This window comes from Salvelinus alpinus, chromosome 12 (assembly GCF_045679555.1).
Source record: "Salvelinus alpinus chromosome 12, SLU_Salpinus.1, whole genome shotgun sequence".
NCBI classification, from domain to species: Eukaryota; Metazoa; Chordata; class Actinopteri; order Salmoniformes; family Salmonidae; genus Salvelinus; species Salvelinus alpinus.
The window spans coordinates 28,316,447-28,343,104 of NC_092097.1; the positions used below are offsets into that span (position 1 = coordinate 28,316,447).

Genomic DNA, 26,658 nt, shown 5'->3' on the forward strand with positions numbered 1-26,658 from the left:
AACCAGGAAGCCAGCTGCACCAATGTGTCAGAGGAAACACTGTACAACTGGCAACCAAAGTCAGTGTGCGGGCGCCTGGCCCGTCACAGGAGTCGCTGGAGTGCGATGGGACTAGGAAATCCCAGCCAGGCCCAAACCCTACACTGCGCCGCCTTATGGGTCTCCCGTACATGGCCGGCTGTTCACAGCCCGGGATCGAACCTGGATCTGTAGTGACGCCTCAAGCACTGCGATGCAGTGCCTTAGACCACTGCGCCACTCTGGAGGCCCCACATGGGAAACATTTGAGCATGAAAAAATCCAGCAGTGTTGCAGTTCTTGAAACACAGAAACCGGTGCACCTACTACCATACCCCGTTCAAAGGCACTTTGAACCCATCACCCATCTTTTGTCTTGCCATTGACCCTCTGAATGGCACACATACACAATCCATGTCTCAATAGTCTCAAGGCTTAAAAATCCTTCTCTTCTTTAACCTGTCTCCTCCCCTTCAGCTACACGGATTGAAGTGGACATCAATAAGGGATCATAGCTTTCACCTGGATTCACCTTGTCAGTCTATGTCATGGAAAGATTAGGTGTTCATAATGTTTTGTACACTCAGTGTATAGCATTTTGCAAATAAAACACATTTCAATATACATCTAAAATCTATTAATAAAAAATCTGAGAAGAGTAATATTTTACACACACGTGATGATACCCATAATCAATCATTTCTAGTGAAAAAACACAAATGTGTTTTGGAAATAAACTCTCATATGTTGATACGTATGTGTGTGTTTGTTGACCTGTGTATGTTTGTTGACCTGTGTGTGTTTGTTGACCTGTGTGTGTTTGTTGACCTGTGTGTGTTTGTTGACCTGTGTGTGTGAAGTGTGAACTACAGTATACTGATACTCTGATTCGGTCCTGTCCATTCAGTGCCTATACAGAACCCTACACCGTGTGCTCCCTAGCTGTTGGTCCCCCTGGTGGGTCATCGGGTGAGGCGAGGGGAGGGACAGCTGAGGAGGAGGACCAAGGACGCACCTCTGAGGAGGAGGAGGAGGAGGGAGGAGAAGATAACACATATGGCAGACAGGTGAGACTTCAAAACCTTTGAGACCGCTTGAGTGTTAAAAAATAAGTTAAGATATTGCTATTGTATTATGTTTGCTATTCAACAGAGATTTGTTAGTGATAATGTTGTTCTTGACAGAGCGACGGTCGATCCAGAGCCTTCTACATTGCCAAAGAGCTGGTGGACACTGAGAGATTGTGAGTATCACATAGAACAGGTATTCCCAAGCTGGGGTACGCGCAATGCTGTAGGGGGTACGCCAAATAAAAATGTGATTCTCATTTTTTGCACATTTTCAAACAGTCCATTTATATTTTCCAACGGGGCTATACATTTGGCTGAGTTTTATTTCTTGCCTGAGTAGCCTCGTTTCACTGCCAAGAATAAAATTCAACCATCTAGTGTTCAGCGAAATAACAATGCAATGTCAAATATAGGTAGCCTAGTCAAATAATCACATTAACCGTTACTCTCTCGCGGGAAGCTGCTGCTCATGTTGAAATCTGTACTGATGGCGCAAAAGCCATGATAGGGGGACATAGTGGAATGGTAATGCGCGTGCCAGCAGTTGCTCCCGACGCCACATGGGTACACTGCAGCATCCACTGAGAGGCTCTTGCTGCCAAGGGAATGCCTGACAGCTTGAAAGACGTTTTGGACACTACAGTGAAAATGGTTAACTTTGTTAAAGCAAGGCCCCTGAACTCTCATGTATTTTCTGCACTATGCGATGATATGGGCAGCGACCATGTAACGCTTTTACAATGCTGGTTACCATTGGCAAAGTATTGACACATTTTTTAAAATTGAGAGACGAGCTTAAAGTTGTCTTTACTGACCATAATTTTCACTTATCTGACCGCTTGCATGATGACGAGTTTCTCACACGACTGGCCTATCTGGGTGATGTTTTTTCTCACCTGAATGATCTGAATCTAGGATTACAGGGACTCTCTGAAACTATATTCAATGTGCGGGACAAAATTGAGGCTATGATTAAGAATTTGGAGCTCTTCTTTGTCTGCATTAACAAGGACAACACACAGGTCTTTCCATCATTGTATGATTTTTTGTGTGCAAATGAACTCAGACAATGTCAAATGTGATATAGCGAAGGACCTGAGTGAGTTTGGTGCGCAATTACGCTGGTACTTTCCCGAAAGGGTGACCCAAACAACTGGATTCGTTATCCCTTTCATGCCCTGCCTCCAGTCCACTTACCGATATCTGAACAAGAGAGCCTCATCGAAATTGCAACAAGCGGTTCTGTGAAAATGTTATTTAATCTGAAGTCACTGCCAGATTTCCGGATTGGGCTGCGCTCAGAGATTCCTGCCTTGGCAAATCACGCTGTTAAGACACTGATGCCCTTTGCAACCACGTACCTATGTGAGAGTGGATTCTCGGCCCTCACTAGCATGAAAACTAAATACAGGCACAGACTGTGTGGGAAATGATTTAAGACTGAGACTCTCTTCAATACAACCCAACATTGCAGAGTTATGTGTGTAACAGTATAACTTTAGACCGTCCCCTCGCCCCGACACGGGCGCGAACCACAATTTTTGATGAACAAATAAGGTTTTATATGTAAGATGGTTAAATAAAGAGCAAAAGTATTGATTATTAATATATTATTATTTGTGCCCTGGTCCTATAAGATCTCTTTGTCACTTCTCACGAGCCGGGATGTGACAAAAACCTACACTCATTCTTATGTTTAATAAATGTATCGTATAGTGTGTGTGTGTGTGGCAGGCTTACAATGATGGCAAAAAACAACATTTGACAGTGCGCTGACCCTGGTGCTAGAGGGGGTACACAGCTGGAGGTTGAATGTTTGAAGGGGTACGGGACTATAAAAAGTTTGGGAACCACTGACATAGAACACTAATGATCAGCATCACTGTAACTCTGTAACATTGTTGTGTCCCTTTCACCTTGTTCTTTCACCTTAATAACCTGGAAATTGATGCATTTTTACATTTGTCTGCACATGGAAACCTGACAGTGCCTCAATTTCTCTCTCTGCAGACATGTGAAAGCCCTCAAGCTTCTCCAGGTGGTAAGTATCAAGAAGTCTTTGAACTTGACATGTTTTTATTGATGATTTTGCCCCTTACTTTCATGGGGCAAAATCTGCTCCAAGAAAGCTACCTGTCGTCTTTTAGTGCCCCTATGAGCTGGGTAGGAGAGAGATACAGAAGATGTGGAGTAAGGGTTAGGATGGTAATCTACAGCGATATGTTTGGTACTTGGTACAGCAGTATAGTAGTCGGAACACTAGCAGCCATGAGTTCAAATGGCAAACTACTTTTTAGTCTGTGGAAAGTCAAATAGTGTGAATCACAGACAAGATAGAATCAATGGGATGGCTTTGAATGATGTAATGGAGGGTTACCTACAGACTGGAGAACAGTGCTGTCTGCACTAGCTGTGGAAGAGTTTTTAGCAGCAGAGCAACTATCCTATTTTAGGGGAGGGTAAGTGGTTCATTGCACATTTCAAGAAGAAGGCAAGGGATTTGGAATGCAACCCTTCTGGGGTCAAAGTTCATCTCGGTGCACTTCTCTCTGCATTACATCACAATGTCTGTCACCCCTCTCCTGAGAAACCAGGGTGGGGTTGGTAAGGCGCTTCAAAAAGTGGGTCAGCTCATCATGGTTAATGGATTGACACAGCAAACTTAGTGTGTATTATTTCTGGGTGAAAAGAAGAGAACCTGTTGTTGTGATCAGAGACGTAATCGTAAGATACTTGGGATTCCAAGATGGCTTAGCAGTTCAGACGTCATTTCTGTTTCGTATTGTCGTGTCCTGTATATATATATATTTACACCTTTCTTCGCATATCTTTTATATATTTTATTATCCAAGAACTCAACTACAAAAGCTTTCCTGCAAAAGCTTTCCTGCAACCCGCTTCACCAATTACAAAAAAGTATTATTTACCTCAAATCTGAAAATCCACCGTGGAAGCTAGCCAGGGGCTAATTCAGAAGCTAGCCAGAAAGCTAACCAGAAGCTATCCGATAGCTAGCCAGAAGTTAATCTGTAGCTGCCCAGAAATTAGCTGGTTTGCTGGCTAGCGTTGGTGTTTCAGCTGCCCACGTTTTGTGGTCATCAGCTATTCCTTTAGCTCGATAATCTACCGGCACTTTTGTGCAACGCGACTCGGACCGGAGCATTCCGGGACTTTTTTTCTCTCAGTTTCCCCGGATTTCAGCCGCAGGCTCTGGACATTTGCAGCTAGCTAGCTGCAAACCGTGTGACTATTGGCTTACGTCGATCCCGGAGCAAACTCAAATCATTCCGGAGCTAGCCAGCTGAGGAGTTCCATCAGCCATTCCTGGGCTACAGTCACCTATCCGGACCCGTTTTTCTATTTTTTCTTTTCTTTTTTTGTTGCTGCAGATACGGAGCCCCACCGGGCCTTCACGACTGACTGCCGACGTTATCTGCCCGAGGGAGTTATCCAACTGGCACCTCCGTCCCGACGTTACCTGAACGCTCATCTGGGGCCCGCTAACCGTTAGCTGTCTTATCGGCTGCTATCTGAATAAGTATATCGGACAATTATTATTATTATTTATTTTTTTTATTTTTTTCTTGGGTCACTATATCTATTTTGCCAATTTGGATTGATCCCCTCTACCACACGGAACCCCACTAACCTACCGACGGAAACGCACGAGGTATCTACAAATAGACCTCCATCCTATGCTATCTTGCTACCGATAGCCATCTACCCGGCCAGCTGTCTGGATCGCCGTGACCCCAACCAACCTCTACTCACTGGACCCTTATTGATCACTCGATTAAGCATGCCTCTCCTTAATGTAAATATGCCTTGTCCATTGCTGTTCTGGTTAGTGTTTATTGGCTTATTTCACTGTAGAGCCTCTAGCCCTGCTCACTATACCATATCCAACCTCACAGTTCCACCACCCACATATGCGATGACATCACCTGGTTTCAATGATGTTTCTAGAGACAATATCTCTCTCATCATCACTCAATACCTAGGTTTACCTCCACTGTATTCACATCCTACCATACCTTTGTCTGTACATTATTCCTTTAAGCTATTTTATCGCCCCCAGAAACTTCCTTTTACTCTCTGCTCTAGAAGTTCTAGACGACCAATTCTCATAGCTTTTAGCCGTACCCTTATCCTACTCCTCCTCTGTTCCTCTGGTGATGTAGAGGTGAATCCAGGCCCTGCAGTACCTAGCTCCACTCTTATTCCCCAGGCGCTCTCTTTTGATGACTTCTGTAACCGTAATAGCCTTGGCTTCATGCATGTTAACATTAGAAGCCTCCTCCCTAAGTTTGTTTTGTTCACTGCTTTAGCACACTCTGCCAACCCGGATGTTTTAGCCGTGTCTGAATCCTGGCTTAGAAAGACCACCAAAAATTCTGACATTTTCATCCCCAACTACAAGATTTTCAGACAAGATAGAACGGCCAAAGGGGGCGGTGTTGCAATCTATTGCAAAGATTGCCTGCAGAGTTCTGTTTTACTATCCAGGTCTGTTCCCAAACAATTTGAACTTCTACTTTTAAAAATCCACCTCTCTAAAAACAAGTCTCTCACCGTTGCCGCCTGCTATAGACCACCCTCTGCCCCCAGCTGTGCTCTGGACACTATATGTGAACTGATTGCCCCCCATCTATCTTCAGAGCTCGTGCTGCTAGGCGACCTAAATTTGAACATGCTTAACACCCCAGCCACCCTACAATCTAAGCTTGATGCCCTCAATCTCACACAAATTATCAATGAACCTACCAGGTACCACCCCAATTCCGTAAACACGGGTACCCTCATAGATATCATCCTAACAAACTTGCCCTCCAAATACACCTCTGCTGTTTTCAACCAAGATCTCAGCGATCACTGCCTCATTGCCTGCATCCGTAATGGGTCAGCGGTCAAACGACCTCCACTCATCACTGTCAAACGCTCCCTGAAACACTTCAGCGAGCAGGCCTTTCTAATCGACCTGGCCGAGGTATCCTGGAAGGATATTGATCTCATCCCGTCAGTAGAGGATGCCTGGACATTTTTTAAAAATGCCTTCCTCACCATCTTGAATAAGCATGCCCCATTCAAGAAATTTAGAACCAGGAACAGATATAGCCCTTGGTTCTCTCCTGACCTGACTGCCCTTAACCAACAGAAAAACATCCTATGGCGTTCTGCATTAGCATCGAACAGCCCCCGTGATATGCAACTTTTCAGGGAAGCTAGAAACCAGTATACACAGGCAGTTAGAAAAGCCAAGGCTAGCTTTTTCAAGCAGAAATTTGCTTCCTGCAACACAAATTCAAAAAAGTTCTGGGACACTGTAAAGTCCATGGAGAATAAGAACACCTCCTCCCAGCTTCCAACTGCTCTGAAGATAGGAAACACTGTCACCACCGACAAATCCACTATAATTGAGAATTTCAATAAGCATTTTTCTACGGCTGGCCATGCTTTCCACCTGGCTACCCCTACCCCGGACAACAGCACTGCCCTCCCCTCTGCTACTCGCCCAAGCCTTCCCCATTTCTCTTTCTCCCAAATACAGTCAGCTGATGTTCTAAAAGAGCTGCAAAATCTGGACCCTTACAAATCAGCCGGGCTAGATAATCTGGACCCTTTCTTTCTAAAACTATCTGCTGAAATTGTTGCCACCCCTATTACTAGCCTTTTCAACCTCTCTTTCGTGTCGTCTGAGATTCCCAAAGATTGGAAAGCAGCTGCGGTTATCCCCCTCTTCAAAGGGGGGGACACTCTTGACCCTAACAGCTACAGACCTATATCTATCCTACCCTGCCTTTCTAAGGTCTTCGAAAGCCAAGTCAACAAACAGATTACCGACCATTTCGAATCCCACCATACCTTCTCCGCTATGCAATCTGGTTTCAGAGCTGGTCATGGGTGCACCTCAGCCACGCTCAAGGTCATAAACGATATCTTAACCGCCATCGATAGGAAACAATACTGTGCAGCCGTATTCATTGACCTGGCCAAGGCTTTTGACTCTGTCAATCACCACATCCTCATCGGCAGACTCGACAGCCTTGGTTTCTCTAATGATTGCCTCGCCTGGTTCACCAACTACTTCTCTGATCGAGTTCAGTGTGTCAAATCGGAGGGTCTGTTGTCCGGGCCTCTGGCAGTCTCCATGGGGGTGCCACAGGGTTCAATTCTTGGACCGACTCTCTTCTCTGTATACATAAATGATGTCGCTCTTGCTGCTGGTGATTCTCTGATCCACCTCTACGCAGACGACACTATTCTGTATACTTCTGGCCCTTCTTTTGACACTGTGTTAACAACCCTCCAGGCGAGCTTCAATGCCATACAACTCTCCTTCCGTGGCCTCCAATTGCTCTTAAATACAAGTAAAACTAAATGCATGCTCTTCAACCGATCGCTGCCTGCACCTGCCCGCCTGTCCAACATCACTACTCTGGACGGCTCTGACTTAGAATATGTGGACAACTACAAATACCTAGGTGTCTGGTTAGACTGTAAACTCTCCTTCCAGACTCACATCAAACATCTCCAATCCAAAGTTAAATCTAGAATTGGCTTCCTATTCCGCAACAAAGCATCCTTCACTCATGCTGCCAAACATACCCTTGTAAAACTGACCATCCTACCAATCCTCGACTTCGGTGATGTCATTTACAAAATAGCCTCCAAAACCCTACTCAATAAATTGGATGCAGTCTATCACAGTGCCATCCGTTTTGTCACCAAAGCCCCATATACTACCCACCACTGCGACCTGTACACTCTCGTTGGCTGGCCCTCGCTTCATACTCGTCGCCAAACCCACTGGTTCCAGGTCATCTACAAGACCCTGCTAGGTAAAGTCCCCCCTTATCTCAGCTCGCTGGTCACCATAGCAACACCTACCTGTAGCACGCGCTCCAGCAGGTTTATCTCTCTGGTCACCCCCAAAACCAATTCTTCCTTTGGCCGCCTCTCCTTCCAGTTCTCTGCTGCCAATGACTGGAACGAACTACAAAAATCTCTGAAACTGGAAACACTTATCTCCCTCACTAGCTTTAAGCACCAGCTGTCAGAGCAGCTCATAGATTACTGCACCTGTACATAGCCCATCTATAATTTAGCCCAAACAACTACCTCTTTACCTACTGTATTTATTTATTTATTTTGCTCCTTTGCACCCCATTATTTCTGTCTCTACTTTGCGCTTTCTTCCACTGCAAACCAACCATTCCAGTGTTTTTAGTTTTTATTTTACTTGCTGTGTTGTATTTACTTCGCCACCATGGCCTTTTTATATTTTTATTTATTTATACATATATTTGTTTGCCTTCACCTCCCTTATCTCACCTCACTTGCTCACATTGTATATAGACTTATTTTTTTTCACTGTATCATTGACTATATGTTTGTTTTACTCCATGTGTAACTATGTGTTGTTGTATGTGTCGAACTGCTTTGCTTTATCTTGGCCAGGTCGCAATTGTAAATGAGAACGTGTTCTCAATTTGCCTACCTGGTTAAATAAAGGTTAAATAAATAAATAAAAAAAGATGTAATGAAAATTCCATCACAAAATGTGGCAATGCCCCTATTGCAGTCATTGATAGGGTACTGCGCTATACTTCTGTATATGTAGGCAAGTAAACATACATGTACCATAGCAGGCCTACATCTTATGGCTTATGGAGATAATCTAGTGCTCTGGCTCTGTACATTATAGGAGCTAACTGGCTGCCTCATGCAGTCATTAGCAGTCTGTCTAAAAATAGACATCATGACCGACAGACAGACAGACCGACATAATGCTCAGAGATTCACATTTTTGTTGTGTGAATGGAGGACTCTTCCAGCCATAGGGCTGGCAGCACTGATTGACTTCATAAAATGAGTGTGTGTCATGTACAGTATGTTAATAACCCATATAATCAAATCATGTTCATCTCTGTGTCAGGACTTCAGGGAGGCGGTGGGGGCTGCAGTAGGGGATGAGGGAGATCCTGTGCTGGAGGAGGAGAGGCTAAGGGAGATCCTCAACAAGCTGCCTGATGTTTACACTCTGCACCGCAGAATCCTCACCGAGTTAGAGAACCGCATCCGACAGTGGTGAGACACTGCAGACTCTACACCACACACACACACACACACACACACACACACACACACACACACACACACACACACACACACACACACACACACACACACACACACACACACACACACACACACACACACACACACACACACACACAGCCGACACACACAGTACTCATGACCGACAGAACACACATCAATGCAGCACAGAGGTCATTCATCAGATCAGATGGACCATGTGTCTGCTGCATACTGAGCACAGTGTCTAGTGTGCAATCCTTCATTTGTCTTCATACCATTCTTTCTCTTCCTTCAGGGAAGAGAGCCAGAGGATTGCGGATGTCATCCTATCCAGGAAGTTGGAGTTTGTGGTCTTCACGGCCTACATTGGTCACTACGACCGCAGCATGAGCCTGCTGGACGAAAGCTGCCGGACCTCGCCCGCCTTCTCAGCCATCGTCAGCCAGTATGAGGTCAGACAGCAGGGCTGTTTAAAGTCAAGTCAGGACTGTTCATAGCAAACAGACTGTTTTTGGAATAAGACCAGAGAAGACACGGGAGGTTTCTCTTAGGTTTCTCTCTGTATGCAGGCTCTGAACCCACAGTGAGCTATTTGTTAGCCAGTTTCAGCTTTCCGTGCACAATGTTAGATGAGTGTGAGAATGTCATGCTATGCCACCTAAAACACATCCTGTGGCAGGGAACTGCAGGCCATCCTTCTGTCTCTGCTGAAGAGTGGACTTTTCTGTGGAATATCATTCTTACTTTTAATCAGGTGTATGTTTATTACTGTTTAATTTCCAGCTCTTGTTCTATACAGTATGCACCCATACACATGACAGATAATAACTAATGACTAATGACAGATAATAACCCAGTGTCTTAGAACTTAGCACAAACCCAGTTTACATCATTTACTTGTTTAATTTATACTCAATACAATAAAATACATATTAGCTGTATGCTTTGAGAAAATCAACCCACTTCACTTGGTTTTAAAAAGGACACATATCAGAAATAGACCTAAAACTACCAAACTAAAGATAGATCAAACCTGATATACAATATCATAGAACAAAAAACATACACTTATAAAAAACAACTAAATATGCTAAATGTAGACATAAACTTAAAAGTTATCTGATATTGACAGTTTCAGTTTCAGTTTGATTAACATACTGTAATTCACATCATCAGACAGTTTGACATCTGGTCCAGCTGCTCTGCTCCTCTTCTTCAGTAACAATGTTATAACCACAATGACTGCTAGAACCACAATAACTGCTATAACCACGATGACTGCTATAACCACAATGACTGCTAGAACCACAATAACTGCTAGAACCACGATGACTGCTATAACCACAATGACTGCTAGAACCACAATAACTGCTATAACCACGATGACTGCTATAACCACAATGACTGCTAGAACCACAATGACTGCTATAACCACAATAACTGCTATAACCACAATGACTGCTATAACCACAATGACTGCTATAACCACGATGACTGCTAGAACCACAATGACTGCTAGAACCACAATGACTGCTATAACCACAATAACTGCTATAACCACGATGACTGCTAGAACCACAATGACTGCTAGAACCACAATGACTGCTAGAACCACAATAACTGCTATAACCACGATGACTGCTAGAACCACAATGACTGCTAGAACCACAATGACTGCTAGAACCATAATAACTGCTATAACCACAATGACTGCTAGAACCACAATGACTGCTATAACCACGATGACTGCTATAACCACAATGACTGCTAGAACCACAATGACTGCTATAACCACAATAACTGCTATAACCACGATGACTGCTATAACCACAATGACTGCTAGAACCACGATGACTGCTAGAACCACAATGACTGCTAGAACCACAATAACTGCTATAACCACAATGACTGCTATAACCACAATGACTGCTATAACCACGATGACTGCTATAACCACAATGACTGCTAGAACCACGATGACTGCTAGAACCACAATGACTGCTAGAACCACAATGACTGCTATAACTACAATAACTGCTATAACCACGATGACTGCTAGAACCACGATGACTGCTAGAACCACGATGACTGCTATAACCACGATGACTGCTAGAACCACAATGACTGCTAGAACCACAATGACTGCTATAACCATAATAACTGCTATAACGACAATGACTGCTAGAACCACAATGACTGCTATAACCACGATGACTGCTATAACCACAATGACTGCTATAACCACAATGACTGCTATAACCACAATAACTGCTATAACCACGATGACTGCTATAACCACAATGACTGCTAGAACCACAATAACTGCTATAACCACAATGACTGCTATAACCACAGTGACTGCTATAACCACAATGACTGCTATAACCACAGTGACTGCTAGAACCACAATGACTGCTATAACCACAATGACTGCTATAACCACAGCGACTGCTATAACCACGATGACTGCTATAACCACGATGACTGCTATCACCACGATGACTGCTATAACCACGATGACTGCTAGAACCACAATGACTGCTATAACCACAGTGACTGCTATAACCGCAATGACTGTTATAACCACAATGACTGCTATGACCACAATGACCGCAATGAGCGCTGACACAATACTAAAGGAGAAGTACAGGAGGTGTCTGGTCTCTGTTAAAATGTTACTGTACATGCAATATCAAGCCATGTGTATGTGTGTAAAATCGTTCCTTCTGAAATTGTATTATAATGTTCTCATGGAGTTGCTATATCATAATGAGTATGTAATTATGTATTGGCACTTACCTATGCTTGTTGGTTGGGTGGTTGTTGTTGGTTGGGTGGTTGGTTGGTGGTTGTTGTTGTTTGGGTAGTGGTTGTTGTTGGTTGGTTAGTGGTTGTTGTTGGTTGGGTGTTGGTTGATATGGTGGTTGGGTGGTTGGGTGGTTGGTTGGTGGTTGTTGTTGGTTGGGTAGTGGTTGTTGTTGGTTGGGTAGTGGTTGTTGTTGGTTGGTTAGTGTTTGTTGTTGGTTAGGTGTTGGTTGATATGGTGGTTGTTGGTTGGGTAGTGGTTGTTTTTGGTTGGGTAGTGGTTGTTGTTTGTTGGGTGGTTGTTGGTTGGGTGGGTGGGTGGTGATTGTTGTTTGTTGGGTAGTGGTTGTTGTTGCTTGGGTAGTGGTTGTTGTTGGTGTTGTTGGTTGTTGTTGGTTAGGTGGTTGTTGTTGGCTGGGTGGTTGTTGGTTGGGTGGGTGGGTGGTGATTGTTGTTTGTTGGGTAGTGGTTGTTGTTGCTTGGGTAGTGGTTGTTGTTGGTTGGGTGTTGGTTGTTGTTGGTTGGGTAGTGGTTGTTGTTGGTTGGGTAGTGGTTGTTGTTGGTTGGGTAGTGGTTGTTGGTTCGGTGGTGATTGATGTTGGTTGGGTAGTGGTTGTTGTGTTTTTTTTTTTTTGATTAGGCGGTTGTTGTTGGTTGGTTGTTGTTGTTGGTTGGGCGGTTGTTGTTGGTTGGGTGGTTGTTGTTGGTGTTGTTGGTTGTTGTTGGTTAGGTGGTTGTTGTTGGCTGGGTGGTTGTTGGTTGGGTGGTTGGGTGTTGGTTGTTGTTGGTTGGGTAGTGGTTGTTGTTGGTTCGGTGGTGATTGATGTTGGTTGGGTAGTGGTTGTTGTGTTTAAAAAAAAAAAATGATTAGGCGGTTGTTGTTGGTTGGGTGGTTGTTGTTGGCTGGTTGTTGTTGTTGGTTGGGCGGTTGTTGTTGTTGGTTGGGTGGTGGTTGTTGGTTGGGCGGTTGTTGTTGTTGGTTGGGTGATGGTTGTTGGTTGGGTGGTTGTTGTTGGTTGGGTGGTTGTTGTTGGTTGGGTGATGGTTGTTGGTTGGGTGGTTGTTGTTGGTTGGGTGATGGTTGTTGGTTGGGTGGTTGTTGTTGGTTGGGTGGTTGTTGTTGGTTGGGTGATGGTTGTTGGTTGGGTGGTTGTTGTTGGTTGGGTGGTTGTTGTTGGTTGGGTGATGGTTGTTGGTTGGGTGATGGTTGTTGGTTGGGTGGTTGTTGTTGGTTGGGTGGTTGTTGTTGGTTGGGTGGTTGTTGTTGGTTGGGTGGTTGTTGTTGGTTGGGTGGTTGTTGTTGGTTGGGTGGTTGTTGTTGGTTGGGTGATGGTTGTTGGTTGGGTGATGGTTGTTGGTTGGGTGGTTGTTGTTGGTTGGGTGGTTGTTGTTGGTTGGGTGGTGGTTGTTGGTTGGGTGGTTGTTGTTGGTTGGGTGGTTGTTGTTGGTTGGGTGATGGTTGTTGGTTGGGTGGTTGTTGTTGGTTGGGTGGTTGTTGTTGGTTGGGTGGTTGTTGTTGGTTGGGTGGTTGTTGTTGGTTGGGTGGTTGTTGTTGGTTGGGTGGTGGTTGTTGGTTGGGTGGTTGTTGTTGGTTGGGTGGTGGTTGTTGGTTGGGTGGTGGTTGTTGGTTGGGTGGTGGTTGTTGGTTGGTTGGGTGGTTGTTGTTGGTTGGGTGGTGGTTGTTGGTTGGGTGGTTGTTGTTGGTTGGGTGGTTGAGTTGAGTTTATTTTATTTCTACAGGGACAGTGCACATTAATCAACGTTTCAGTAAAAGTGACGGTTTTAGCCAGCCGGCTAATTTTCAACTGCAGTCCCTGGTTGTTGTTGGTTGGGTGGGTGGTGGTTGTTGTTGGTTGGGTAGAGGTTGTTGTTGGTTGGGTAGTGGTTGTTGTTGGTTGGGTGGTTTTTGGTTGGGTAATGGTTGTTGTTGGTTGGTTAGTGGTTGTTGTTGGTTGGGTGTTGTTAAATATGGTGGTTTGGTGGTTGTTGTTGGTTGGGTAGTGGTTGTTGTTGGTTGGGTAGTGGTTGTTGGTTGGGTGGTGATTGTTGTTGGTTGGGTAGTGGTTGTTGGTTAGGTAGTGGTTGTTTTTGGTTGGGTAGTGGTTGTTGTTGGTTGGGTGGTGATTGTTGTTGGTTGGGTAGTGGTTGTTGTTGGTTGGGTAGTGGTTGTTATTGGTTGGGTGTTGGTAGATATGGTGGTTGTATGGTCTATAATGTGAGAGGAGATGATCAAATTTTTTTTTTCCACGGCAGAAGCACTTTTAGAGACACTGTTACAACAGGTATGGCCACTTTCTAGAGGCAAAATATTTTAATGCCTTTCAAATGATAATCGTTGTCATGAGTGTTTATGAAGACATTGTGTTTGGTCTAGTAGGCTACACTCTATGCTACTGCCAGATCTGGGACAGAGATGTATGATAATGGCTCTGGTCAGGGAGTCAGATAAAGACTCTGTATTTTAGTGACAATTGACATCCTTTGCAGAAGTGTTTCGTAATCATGATGTCTTGACTTTCTAATGGATTTGGTGTAAAATTGATTATTTAAAATGAAATTAAATATACATACAAATAAATGAAAAGGCTAGATCAGAATCAGGTGTCTTACCTTTAACATAAAGAGTGATGTCTCTGTATTCTCTATTTAAGCAATTAGGCCCGAGGGGGTGTGGTATATTTACATTTACATTTAAGTCATTTAGCAGACGCTCTTATCCAGAGCGACTTACAAATATATGTCCAATATACCACGGCTAAGGGCAGTTCTTGGACCCAGCCCTTAGCTGTGGTATATTGGCCATATACCACAAACCCCCGAGTTGCCTTATTGCTATTATAAACTGTTTACCAACGGAATTAGAGCAGTAAAAAAATATGTTTTTTCAAACCCGTGGTATATGGTCTGATGTACCACGGCTGTCAGCCAATCAGCATTCAGGGCTCAAACCACCCAGTTTATAATATTGATTATACACCTGTAATCTCCCTGATCCTTCTCAGTGAGCTCTGAGAGGAGGACAGAGGTTTCCAGGAGAGTTCTCAGTATCAAACATCTCCACTCTGTCTCTGTAGAGATCACTCTGGGTTAATGAAATCTCAGGTCTCTTTCCATTCTAGAGTTTAGTCCATGTGATGCTGGCAGGTTTAGTCTGAGGGTCAGTACAGGAGCAAGGCATGAGAACAGACTGGCCTGGTGATCTAACTACTGTATATCCAGCTGGGTTTGAGTTTTAAATCAGCTTCTCGTTCTCACAGGCAGCTCGTTTGAGTTTCAGCCACAAGTCACAAGATCAAGAAGTGGACAGATAATGTTAATACTGTACACAGGCATATTTGGAAATCAAATGTATTACATGTATAAGATCTTATTCTGTTTTTCCTTTTGATGCAGAAAAACGTTTTCTTCAAGTCATCATCCTATAAGATTAGATGAAGTGTTGCCTCATCAGTAACATGTTGGAAATGTCTGAATGTCAATGAACACAGTTCCTATCTCATTTGCTTTATTTGGCTTTTAGTATGGACAAAGTAAAGCTCTTCATACATACATTAAGCAAGATCCATTGAGCAAGATAACTACATTCATTCACAAAGCAGACCGACCGAAAGGAGTCTGTTTTATTAACCACATCAACATGTATTGTAATTGCCAGGCTTTGAATGGTTGAGGTGTTGGTCTGTAGGCCTGTAGGATTGTAGAAACCACAGCAAAGGGGAAGTATTGAAGGGGTCGGGTCTCTGTCAAAATCCTTCAGATCGTAAGCAACCATGAGCTATCCATGAGCGTGTGAGCTACCGTGCATATTGGATAAGTGCAAACTTCTCTGGATATCTGCATGCTCCAGTTTATATTGCATGCATTGACGGCATTCCCTTGCAGTACATTATAAGGAGTCGATTGTAGTGTATTTGTAGTGTCTTCATTGACATCCATACTGTAGCTACCATGGAGCATGGTGCATTCTGGGTATAGGAGTGTATTGATCTTCAGGCTGTTAATTGTGTAGAATAAGAGTCCTATTGATGCTTATGCCACCTTCAGAAGTTGATTCTCCAGCCTTATAGAGGATGAGTGTTGAATGAATCTGGGATGGGAGAAACAGCCCTCCTCCCCCTCTCTCTGCCCATTCCCTCTAACGGATCTCCCATCAGAAGCTCCTGTGTGTATCATGTACAGTCGCCATGATGAAGCTCCTGTGTGTATCATGTACAGTCACCATGATGAAGCTCCTGTGTGTATCATGTACAGTCACCATGATGAAGCTCCTGTGTGTATCATGTACAGTCACCATGATGAAGCTCCTGTGTGTATCATGTACAGTCACCATGATGAAGCTCCTGTGTGTATCATGTACAGTCGCCATGATGAAGCTCCTGTGTGTATCATGTACAGTCACCATGATGAAGCTCCTGTGTGTATCATGTACAGTCGCCATGATGAAGCTCCTGTGTGTATCATGTACAGTCACCATGATGAAGCTCCTGTGTGTATCATGTACAGTCGCCATGATGAAGCTCCTGTGTGTATCATGTACAGTCGCCATGATGAAGCTCCTGTGTGTATCATGTACAGTCGCCATGATGAAGCTCCTGTGTGTATCATGTACAGTCGCCATGATGAAGCTCCTGTGTGTATCATGTACAGTCACCATGATGAAGCTCCTGTGTGTATCATGTACAGTCGCCATGATGAAGCTCCTGTGTGTATCATGTACAGTCACCATGATGAAGCTCCTGTGTGTATCATGTACAGTCGCCATGATGAAGCTCCTGTGTGTATCATGTACAGTCACCATGATGAAGCTCCTGTGTGTATCATGTACAGTCACCATGATGAAGCTCCTGTGTGTATCATGTACAGTCACCATGATGAAGCTCCTGTGTGTATCATGTACAGTCACCATGATGAAGCTCCTGTGTGTATCATGTACAGTCACCATGATGAAGCTCCTGTGTGTATCATGTACAGTCACCATGATGAAGCTCCTGTGTGTATCATGTACAGTCGCCATGATGAAGCTCCTGTGTGTATCATGTACAGTCACCATGATGAAGCTCCTGTGTGTATCATGTACAGTCGCCATGATGAAGCTCCTGTGTGTATCATGTACAGTCACCATGATGAAGCTCCTGTGTGTATCATGTACAGTCGCCATGATGAAGCTCCTGTGTGTATCATGTACAGTCACCATGATGAAGCTCCTGTGTGTATCATGTACAGTCACCATGATGAAGCTCCTGTGTGTATCATGTACAGTCACCATGATGAAGCTCCTGTGTGTATCATGTACAGTCACCATGATGAAGCTCCTGTGTGTATTTATTTATTTATTTCACCTTTATTTAACCAGGTAGGCAAGTTGAGAACAAGTTCTCATTTACAATTGCGACCTGGCCAAGATAAAGCAAAGCAGTTAGGCACGTACAACAACACAGAGTTACACATGGAGTAAAACAAACATACAGTCAATAATACAGTAGAAAAAGAAGTCTATATACAATGTGAGCAAATGAGGTGAGATAAGGGAGGTAAAGGCAAAAAAAACTGCCATGGTGGCGAAGTAAATACAATATAGCAAGTAAAACACTGGAATGGTAGATTTGCAGTGGAAGAATGTGCAAAGTAAAGATAGAAATAATGGGGTGCAAAGGAGCAAAATAAATAAATAAATAAATACAGTAGAGGGAGAGGTAGTTGTTTGGGCTAAATTATAGATGGGCTATGTACAGGTGCAGTAATCTGTGATCTGCTCTGACAGCTGGTGCTTAAAGCTAGTGAGGGAGATAAGTGTTTCCAGTTTCAGAGATGTTTGTAGTTCATTCCAGTCATTGGCAGCAGAGAACTGGAAGGAGAGGCAGCCAAAAGAAGAATTGGTTTTGGGGGTGACCAGAGAGATATACCTGCTGGAGCGCGTGCTACAGGTGGGTGCTGCTATGGTGACCAGCGAGCTGAGATAAGGGGGGACTTTACCTAGCAGGGTCTTGTAGATGACCTGGAGCCAGTGGGTTTGGCGACGAGTATGAAGCAAGGGCCAGCCAACGAGAGCGTACAGGTCGCAGTGGTGGGTAGTATATGGGGCTTTGGTGACAAAACGGATGGCACTGTGATAGACTGCTTCCAATTTGTTGAGTAGGGTATTGGAGGCTATTTTGTAAATGACATCGCCGAAGTCGAGGATCGGTAGGATGGTCAGTTTTACAAGGGTATGTTTGGCAGCATGAGTGAAGGATGCTTTGTTGCGAAATAGGAAGCCAATTCTAGATTTAACTTTGGATTGGAGATGTTTGATGTGAGTCTGGAAGGAGAGTTTACAGTCTAACCAGACACCTAGGTATTTGTAGTTGTCCACATATTCTAAGTCAGAACCGTCCAGAGTAGTGATGTTGGACTGGCGGGCAGGTGCAGGCAGCGATCGGTTGAAGAACATGCATTTAGTTTTACTTGTATTTAAGAGCAATTGGAGGCCACGGAAGGAGAGTTGTATGGCATTGAAGCTCGTCTGGAGGGTTGTTAACACAGTGTCCAAAGAAGGGCCAGAAGTATACAGAATGGTGTCGTCTGCGTAGAGGTGGATCAGAGACTCACCAGCAGCAAGAGCGACATCATTGATGTATACAGAGAAGAGAGTCGGTCCAAGAATTGAACCCTGTGGCACCCCCATAGAGACTGCCAGAGGCCCGGACAACAGGCCCTCCGATTTGACACACTGAACAGAGAAGTAGTTGGTGAACCAGGCGAGGCAATCATTTGAGAAACCAAGACTATCGAGTCTGCCGATGAGGATGTGGTGATTGACAGAGTCGAAAGCCTTGGCCAGGTCAATGAATACGGCTGCACAATATTGTTTCTTATCGATGGCGGTTAGGATATCGTTTAGGACCTTGAGCGTGGCTGAGGTGCACCCATGACCAGTTCTGAAACCAGATTGCATAGCGGAGAAGGTATGGTGGGATTCTAAATGGTCGGTAATCTGTTTATTGACTTGGCTTTCGAAGACCTTAGAAAGGCAGGGTAGGATAGATATAGGTCTGTAGCAGTTTGGGTCAAGAGTGTCCCCCCCTTTGAAGAGGGGGATGACTGCAGCTGCTTTCCAATCTATGGGAATTTCAGATGACACGAAAGAGAGGTTGAACAGGCTGGATATCATAAGGTGAATGCACCAATTTGTAAGTCGCTCTGGATAAGAGCGTCTGCTAAATGACTTAAATGTAAATGTAAATGTAGTAATAGGGGTTGCAACAATTTCGGCAGATAATTTTAGAAAGAAAGGGTCCAGATTGTCAAGCCCGGCTGATTTGTAGGGGTCCAGATTTTGCAGCTCTTTCAGAACATCAGCTGACTGATTTGGGAGAAGGAGAAATGGGGAAGGCTTGGGCGAGTTGCTGTGGGGGGTGCAGTGCTGTTGACCGGGGTAGGGGTAGCCAGGTGGAAAGCATGGCCAGCCGTAGAAAAATGCTTATTGAAATTCTCAATTATAGTGGATTTATCGGTGGTGACAGTGTTTCCTGTCCTCAGTACAGTGGGCAGCTGGGAGGAGGTGTTCTTATTTTCCATGGACTTTACAGTGTCCCAGAACTTTTTTGAGTTTGTGTTGCAGGAAGCAAATTTCTGCTTGAAAAAGCTAGCCTTGGCTTTTCTAACTGCCTGTGTATATTGGTTTCTAGCTTCCCTGAAAAGTTGCATATCACGGGCGCTGTTCGATGCTAATGCAGAACGCCATAGGATGTTTTTGTGTTGGTTAAGGGCAGTCAGGTCTGGAGAGAACCAAGTATCATGTACAGTCACCATGATGAAGCTCCTGTGTGAACTGAAACAGGTAAAGTTGATATGGTTGGTGTTACTGTACAGTGTGCTACAACTGTGTGTGTGTGGGAAAGGGAAAGGGGGATATCTAGTCAGTTGTACAACTGAATGCATTCAACACAAATATGTCTTCCGCATTTAACCCAACCCCTCTGAATCAGAGAGGTGCGGGGGGCTGCCATAATCGACATCCCCGTCTTGTGTGTTCTGTGTATGTGTTAGTGCTGAGCAATCAGTGCTTTTGGAGGTCAGTTTGGTTTCGGTTCAGTTTGGTTTTTAGATTTAGATTATATTTCAACATGAAATGCACTATGCATTATGTGGGTTGAATGCTGTAACAACAAAGAATAAAACTATTAATTTTTTTATTTTTTTATTTTTTTTATTTTTATTTAACCTTTATTTAACCAGGTAGGCAAATTGAGAACACATTCTCATTTACAATTGCGACCTGGCCAAGATAAAGCAAAGCAGTTCGACACATACAACAACACATAGTTACACATGGAGTAAAACAAACATATAGTCAATGATACAGTGAAAAAAAATAAGTCTATATACAATGTGAGCAAGTGAGGTGAGATAAGGGAGGTGAAGGCAAACAAATATATGTATAAATAAATAAAAATATAAAAAGGCCATGGTGGCGAAGTGAGTACAACACAGCAAGTAAAATAAAAACTAAAAAAACACTGGAATGGTTGGTTTGCAGTGGAAGAAAGTGCAAAGTAGAGACAGAAATAATGGGGTGCAAAGGAGCAAAATAAATTAATAAATAAATACAGTAGGTAAAGAGGTAGTTGTTTGGGCTAAATTGTAGATGGGTTATGTACAGGTGCAGTAATCTATGAGCTGCTCTGACAGCTGGTGCTTAAAGCTAGTGAGGGAGATAGGTGTTTCCAGTTTCAGAGATTTTTGTAGTTCGTTCCAGTCATTGGCAGCAGAGAACTGGAAGGAGAGGCGTCCAAAGGAAGAATTGGTTTTGGGGGTGACTAGAGAGATATACCTGCTGGAGCGCGTGCTACAGGTAGGTGCTGCTATGGTGACCAGCGAGCTGAGATAAGGGGGGACTTTACCTAGCAGGGTCTTGTAGATGACCTGGAACCAGTGGGTTTGGCGACGAGTATGAAGCGAGGGCCAGCCAACGAGAGTGTACAGGTCGCAGTGGTGGGTAGTATATGGGGCTTTGGTGACAAAACGGATGGCACTGTGATAGACTGCATCCAATTTATTGAGTAGGGTTTTGGAGGCTATTTTGTAAATGACATCACCGAAGTCGAGGATTGGTAGGATGGTCAGTTTTACAAGGGTATGTTTGGCAGCATGAGTAAAGGATGCTTTGTTGCGGAATAGGAAGCCAATTCTAGATTTGACTTTGGATTGGAGATGTTTGATGTGGGTCTGGAAGGAGAGTTTACAGTCTAACCAGACACCTAGGTATTTGTAGTTGTCCACATATTCTAAGTCAGAGCCGTCCAAAGTAGTGATGTTGGACAGGCGGGCAGGAGCAGGCAGCGATCGGTTGAAGAGCATGCATTTGGTTTTACTTGTATTTAAGAGCAGTTGGAGGCCACGGAAGGAGAGTTGTATGGCATTGAAGCTCGCCTGGAGGGTTGTTAACACAGTGTCAAAAGAAGGGCCAGAAGTATACAGAATAGTGTCGTCTGCGTAGAGGTGGATCAGAGAATCACCAGCAGCAAGAGCGACATCATTGATGTAAACAGAGAAGAGAGTCGGTCCAAGAATTGAACCCTGTGGCACCCCCATAGAGACTGCCAGAGGCCCGGACAACAGACCCTCCGATTTGACACACTGAACTCGATCAGAGAAGTAGTTGGTGAACCAGGCGAGGCAATCATTAGAGAAACCAAGGCTGTCGAGTCTGCCAATGAGGATGTGGTGATTGACAGAGTCAAAAGCCTTGGCCAGGTCAATGAATACGGCTGCACAGTATTGTTTCCTATCGATGGCGGTTACGATATCGTTTATGATCTTGAGCGTGGCTGAGGTGCACCCATGACCAGCTCTGAAACCAGATTGCATAGCGGAGAAGGTGTGGTGTGATTCGAAATGGTCGGTAATCTGTTTGTTGACTTGGCTTTCGAAGACCTTAGAAAGGCAGGGTAGGATAGATATAGGTCTGTAGCAGTTAGGGTCAAGGGTGTCCCCCCCTTTGAAGAGCGGGATAACCGCAGCTGCTTTCCAATCTTTGGGGATCTCAGACGACACGAAAGAGAGGTTGAAGAGGCTAGTAATAGGGGTGGCAACAATTTCAGCAGATAGTTTTAGAAAGAAAGGGTCCAGATTATCTAGCCCGGCTGATTTGTAAGGGTCCAGATTTTGCAGCTCATTTAGAACATCAGCTGACTGTATTTGGGAGAAAGAGAAATGGGGAAGGCTTGGGCGAGTAGCAGAGGGGAGGGCAGTGCTGTTGTCCGGGGTAGGGGTAGCCAGGTGGAAAGCATGGCCAGCCGTAGAAAAATGCTTATTGAAATTCTCAATTATAGTGGATTTGTCGGTGGTGACAGTGTTTCCTATCTTCAGAGCGGTTGGAAGCTGGGAGGAGGTGTTCTTATTCTCCATGGACTTTACGGTGTCCCAGAACTTTTTTGAATTTGTGTTGCAGGAAGCAAATTTCTGCTTGAAAAAGCTAGCCTTGGCTGTTCTAACTGCCTGTGTATATTGGTTTCTGGCTTCCCTGAAAAGTTGCATATCACGGGGGCTGTTCGATGCTAATGCAGAACGCCATAGGATGTTTTTCTGTTGGTTAAGGGCAGTCAGGTCAGGAGAGAACCAAGGGCTATATCTGTTCCTGGTTCTAAATTTCTTGAATAATACAAGTCCCATGATGGTAGTGACGGCCCATTACTGCTTATTACTTATTAACCATCATTTAATCACATTACTTCACGTTAATAAAATATTTCATCTCATCTCTATAGAGCTGCTGCTTAACTTTTCTGCGCTACGGATACCGAATACGGGTTCACTTTCCTAAACAACCGCTGAATTGCAGGGCGCCAAATTCAAAAATATTCCTAAAAATATTTATAATCATGCAATCACAAGTGAAATATACCAAACACAGCTTAGCTTGTTGTTAATCCACCTATGGTGTCAGATTTGGAATAAATATTTTACAGCGAAAGAAATCCAAGCTTTTGTGAGTGTAGCTTTCAATGCTACATCAGCTAGCCCCAAATTAGCATGGTCACGAAAGTGTGAATAGCAATAAAATTAATCGCTTACCTTAGATAATCTTCGGACGTTTCCACTCACGAGACTCCCAGTTACACAACAAATCTTCTTTTTGTTCGATAAATATTACTTTTATCACAAAAAAACGCCATTTGGGTTGCGCGTTATGATGAGAAAACTACAGCCTCGTTCCGGTCCTGAAAGGAAGATGAACATTTCCAAACGTATCAGATTAAAAAATATTACAACAAATATTTATAATCATGCAATCACAAGTGAAATATACCAAAACACAGCTTAGCCTGTTGTTAATCCACCTATCGTGTCAGATTTTGAATATATATTTTACAGCGAAAGAAATCCAAGCTTTTGTGAGTGTAGCTTTCAATGCTATAACAGCTTAGCCTTATATTAGCTTGGTTAGCTTGGTCACGAAAGCAAGAAAAGCAATCAAATTAATCGCTTACCTTTGATAATCTCCGGGTGTTTCCACTCACGAGACTCCCAGTTACACAACAAATGTTCTTTTTGTTCGATAAATATTACTTTTTTCACAAAAAAACACCATTTGGGTTGCGCATTATTTTGAGAAAACAAAAGCCGTGTTCCGTTCGACAAATCCCAAAAAGAATCCGAAATGGTCGTAGAAACATTTAAAATGTTTTTTATAATCAAACCTCAGGTTGTCTTTAACAAACATAATCGATAATATTTCAACTGGAGCATAACCTATTCATTAAGAGAGAAAAGGAAAATGGTGAGCTCCTCCCGCGCGCGCAGGAAATATTCAGAGGACACCTGACCTCTTTTGAAACATCTCGCTCATTTTTCAAAATAAAAGCCTGAAACTATGTCTAAAGCCTGGTCACAGCATGAGGAAGCCATTGTAAAAATAATCTGGTTGATACCCCTTTAAATAGAGGTTAGACAGGCCAGGAAACAAAGATTTAAAATATATATCACTTCCGGGTTACTTTTTCTCAGGATTTCGCTTGCAGAATAAGTATTCTTTTTCTCACAGACAATATTTTGACAGTTTTGGAAACTTTGGAGTGTTTTCTATCCTAATCTGTAAATTATATGCATATTCTACTATCTGGGCCAGAGAAAATGTCAGTTTACGTTGGGTACGTTATTTAAAAAAAAAAATTGAATTCTGACCCCTAGCGCTAAGATGTCTGACAAAATCACTATTTTAGGAGTTCTTCAAAGTAAATAAGGCATACTTTATGACTGCTGAATACCAACTATCAATCACTTAGGTCATGAATTTTCAGGTAGAGATACCTCACGAAGCAACTGCTCTGTATCCCTCTCCATCGTGCTTTATTCTGTCTCTTCTCTCCATGTCTGTCCCACAACGACTGGACAAGTACTGTAGATGCACAGTGTTTTATGGCCATGGTAGTTCATTTCCATGTTTTCTGTGCAAAACAAGTCTGTACTACTTTGCACAGTTCGAGCTTGATCTGATTTCTCTCTAGAGAAACTGCGCATTGAGCTCACAGCAAAAAACGTCCAAAATGGAATTCAAATAGTTGAACCGACGTCAGTCAATTAGTTGTTTAAAAATGAAAAATAACTGACATTTGGTTAATCGCTCGCCACTCGTGTGTGTGTGTGTGTGTTTGGTTGCATTGCTGCTGGCTAGCTCTCCCTTATCAAATCAACATATTTCTCTGCCAGGACTTGATTTGTGATCCATTCTGTTTGTGTGGGTAGTATGAAATAGTGTGTGCATGTGTTTGTGTGTGAGTTTGTGTGTGTGTGTACATGCTTGTTTGTGTGTGTAAGAGTACAAGTGTATGGGGATGTTTCTGCAGGGGACTGTGAATGCTGACCAGCACTCTGTTGAGTTATTGGTCCTGGCTCGCCACATACGTGACTTGGGATTCTGCTGAAATATCTCTTCCCACCATCTCTTTTTCTCTCTTTCTTTTCTCTGTCTCTACTCTACTTCGTCTGTCAGTGCAAAAGCTAATTTGGTCAATGTTTCTCTTAAGACATTTCGGGATGATATGTGTGTGTCTGTCTGTCCCAGCAGCAGAGTCCAGCAGGGGACAATGTCTCTCTCAAACACCAGCTTCTGCAGGTCATCGTACGGGTGGCTCAATACCGCATGCTCCTCACCGGTAAGTGTTTGCGTGTGTGTGTGTGTGTGTGGGTGTGGGTGTGTGGGTGTGGGTGGGTGTGGGTAGGTGTGGGTGGGTGTGTGTGTCATAACGTACACATTTATACATCAGCCATTCTTCAGATGAAAATGATCTCATTATGTCTGATTGTACCGCGGTTTTATTAATGGTCATGTGTCTTTCACTTTGTCTGAGTCTGTTTTCCTCCTGCTCCAGATTACCTCAACAACCTCTCCCCAGACTCCAAAGAATACGAAGACACACAAGGTACAGTGGGGCTCTGCTGTAAGCCCTAGCCATGTATAGTACCTATTTATTCTGCGTTGTGTTATTCACAAGAGGGCCATATCAGTTCTGTTTCTATGTGTTTACAAGGGATTTATTTGGCATTCTTACCTTACTAGGGAGCCATTTTGTCTGTTTTTCTGTGGGTTTGTGTGTGTGTGAGTAAATCACTAGGTAACCATTTTGGCTCTCTTGTCTCTGTGTGCTGTATGTGTAATTCATGAGTGGGTTAGCCACTGTGCTATCTCTGGCCACTAGGAAAGCCACTTCCAGCCCAGATGGTAAGTGTGTGTGTGAGTGAGTGAGTGAGAGAGTGAGAGAGTGAGTGAGTGAGTGAGTGAGTGAGTGAGTGAGTGTGTGAGTGAGTGAGTGAGTGAGTGAGTGAGTGAGTGTGTGAGTGAGTGAGTGAGTGAGTGAGTGAGTGAGTGAGTGAGTGAGTGAGTGAGTGAGTGAGAGATTCATTTATCAGAGAGAGGAGGAAAATTGTAGGGGATGTTATCTCTCTGTGTGTGTATGGGGGACAAGGCTGGAATGAACACCTCATGATAGATGAGAATAGTCTCTGGTGAACATGTCCCTCTCTGGTTCTCTGTGTGTCTGATGTTTTTCATTTTGCGTTAACGACAACTCTTTGTTTCCGTCTTGTCACTGTCTCCTCTCTCAGCTGCTCTGGTGGTAGTATCAGACATTGCAGATCAAGCCAATGACAGTTTGAAACATGGGGTGAGTTTCAAGATGAGTGTCTTTCAACATAGTGTGTGCCTGCCTTTGTGTGTTTGTTGTGTGTGTGTGTGTGTGTGTTTGTTGTGCGTGTGCGTGTGTGTGTGTGTGTGAGAGTGCTTGTAAGAGAGAGAGAGAGTGCACACATGCAGTGTTGTTATTTGGTAGTTATTGCTCAACATGGCATGTCTCTCCCTCCTCTCTCTTTCTCACTTTCTCAGGAGAACCTGCTACGTCTTGTCAACATAGAGTACAGTGTTGGAGGCCAGAGGGATCTGCTCCAGCCTGGCAGGGTAAGCTCCGTCCTGTCTGCCTGCCTGATAACACCATTGTTTCTGCCCAGGGCCCCGGGCAATCGTACACCCTCTCCCCCCTTCAACCTCTACCTCTCCATCCCGCCCGTGTCGCCCTTTATATAACCAGTCAGCTGGGAATCCCCTGGCCCTCTCTCTGTGTCTGGGTGGAGAAGAGCGGACACACACGCTCTTTAAAGCCCTCTCTCCAACCCTCTTGCTTCTCATATG

At 43.9% G+C, this 26,658-nt stretch overlaps 1 protein-coding gene across 3 annotated transcripts in view; it reads left to right on the top strand.

The window, feature by feature from the left end:
- LOC139536600 (FYVE, RhoGEF and PH domain-containing protein 5-like) overlaps positions 1-26,658 on the top strand; it is a 57,151-nt gene that overhangs the window by 15,185 nt on the left and 15,308 nt on the right. For 2 of the 3 annotated variants that reach the window (XM_071337254.1, XM_071337256.1), the window contains exons 3-11: positions 926-1,085; positions 1,203-1,261; positions 3,099-3,129; positions 9,025-9,176; positions 9,484-9,640; positions 25,039-25,129; positions 25,346-25,396; positions 26,079-26,137; positions 26,356-26,427. In XM_071337254.1, coding sequence (XP_071193355.1) covers positions 926-1,085; positions 1,203-1,261; positions 3,099-3,129; positions 9,025-9,176; positions 9,484-9,640; positions 25,039-25,129; positions 25,346-25,396; positions 26,079-26,137; positions 26,356-26,427 — 832 coding nt within the window. The remainder of the gene's footprint in view (positions 1-925; positions 1,086-1,202; positions 1,262-3,098; positions 3,130-9,024; positions 9,177-9,483; positions 9,641-25,038; positions 25,130-25,345; positions 25,397-26,078; positions 26,138-26,355; positions 26,428-26,658) is intronic. The other variant, XM_071337255.1, reaches the window with a different exon arrangement.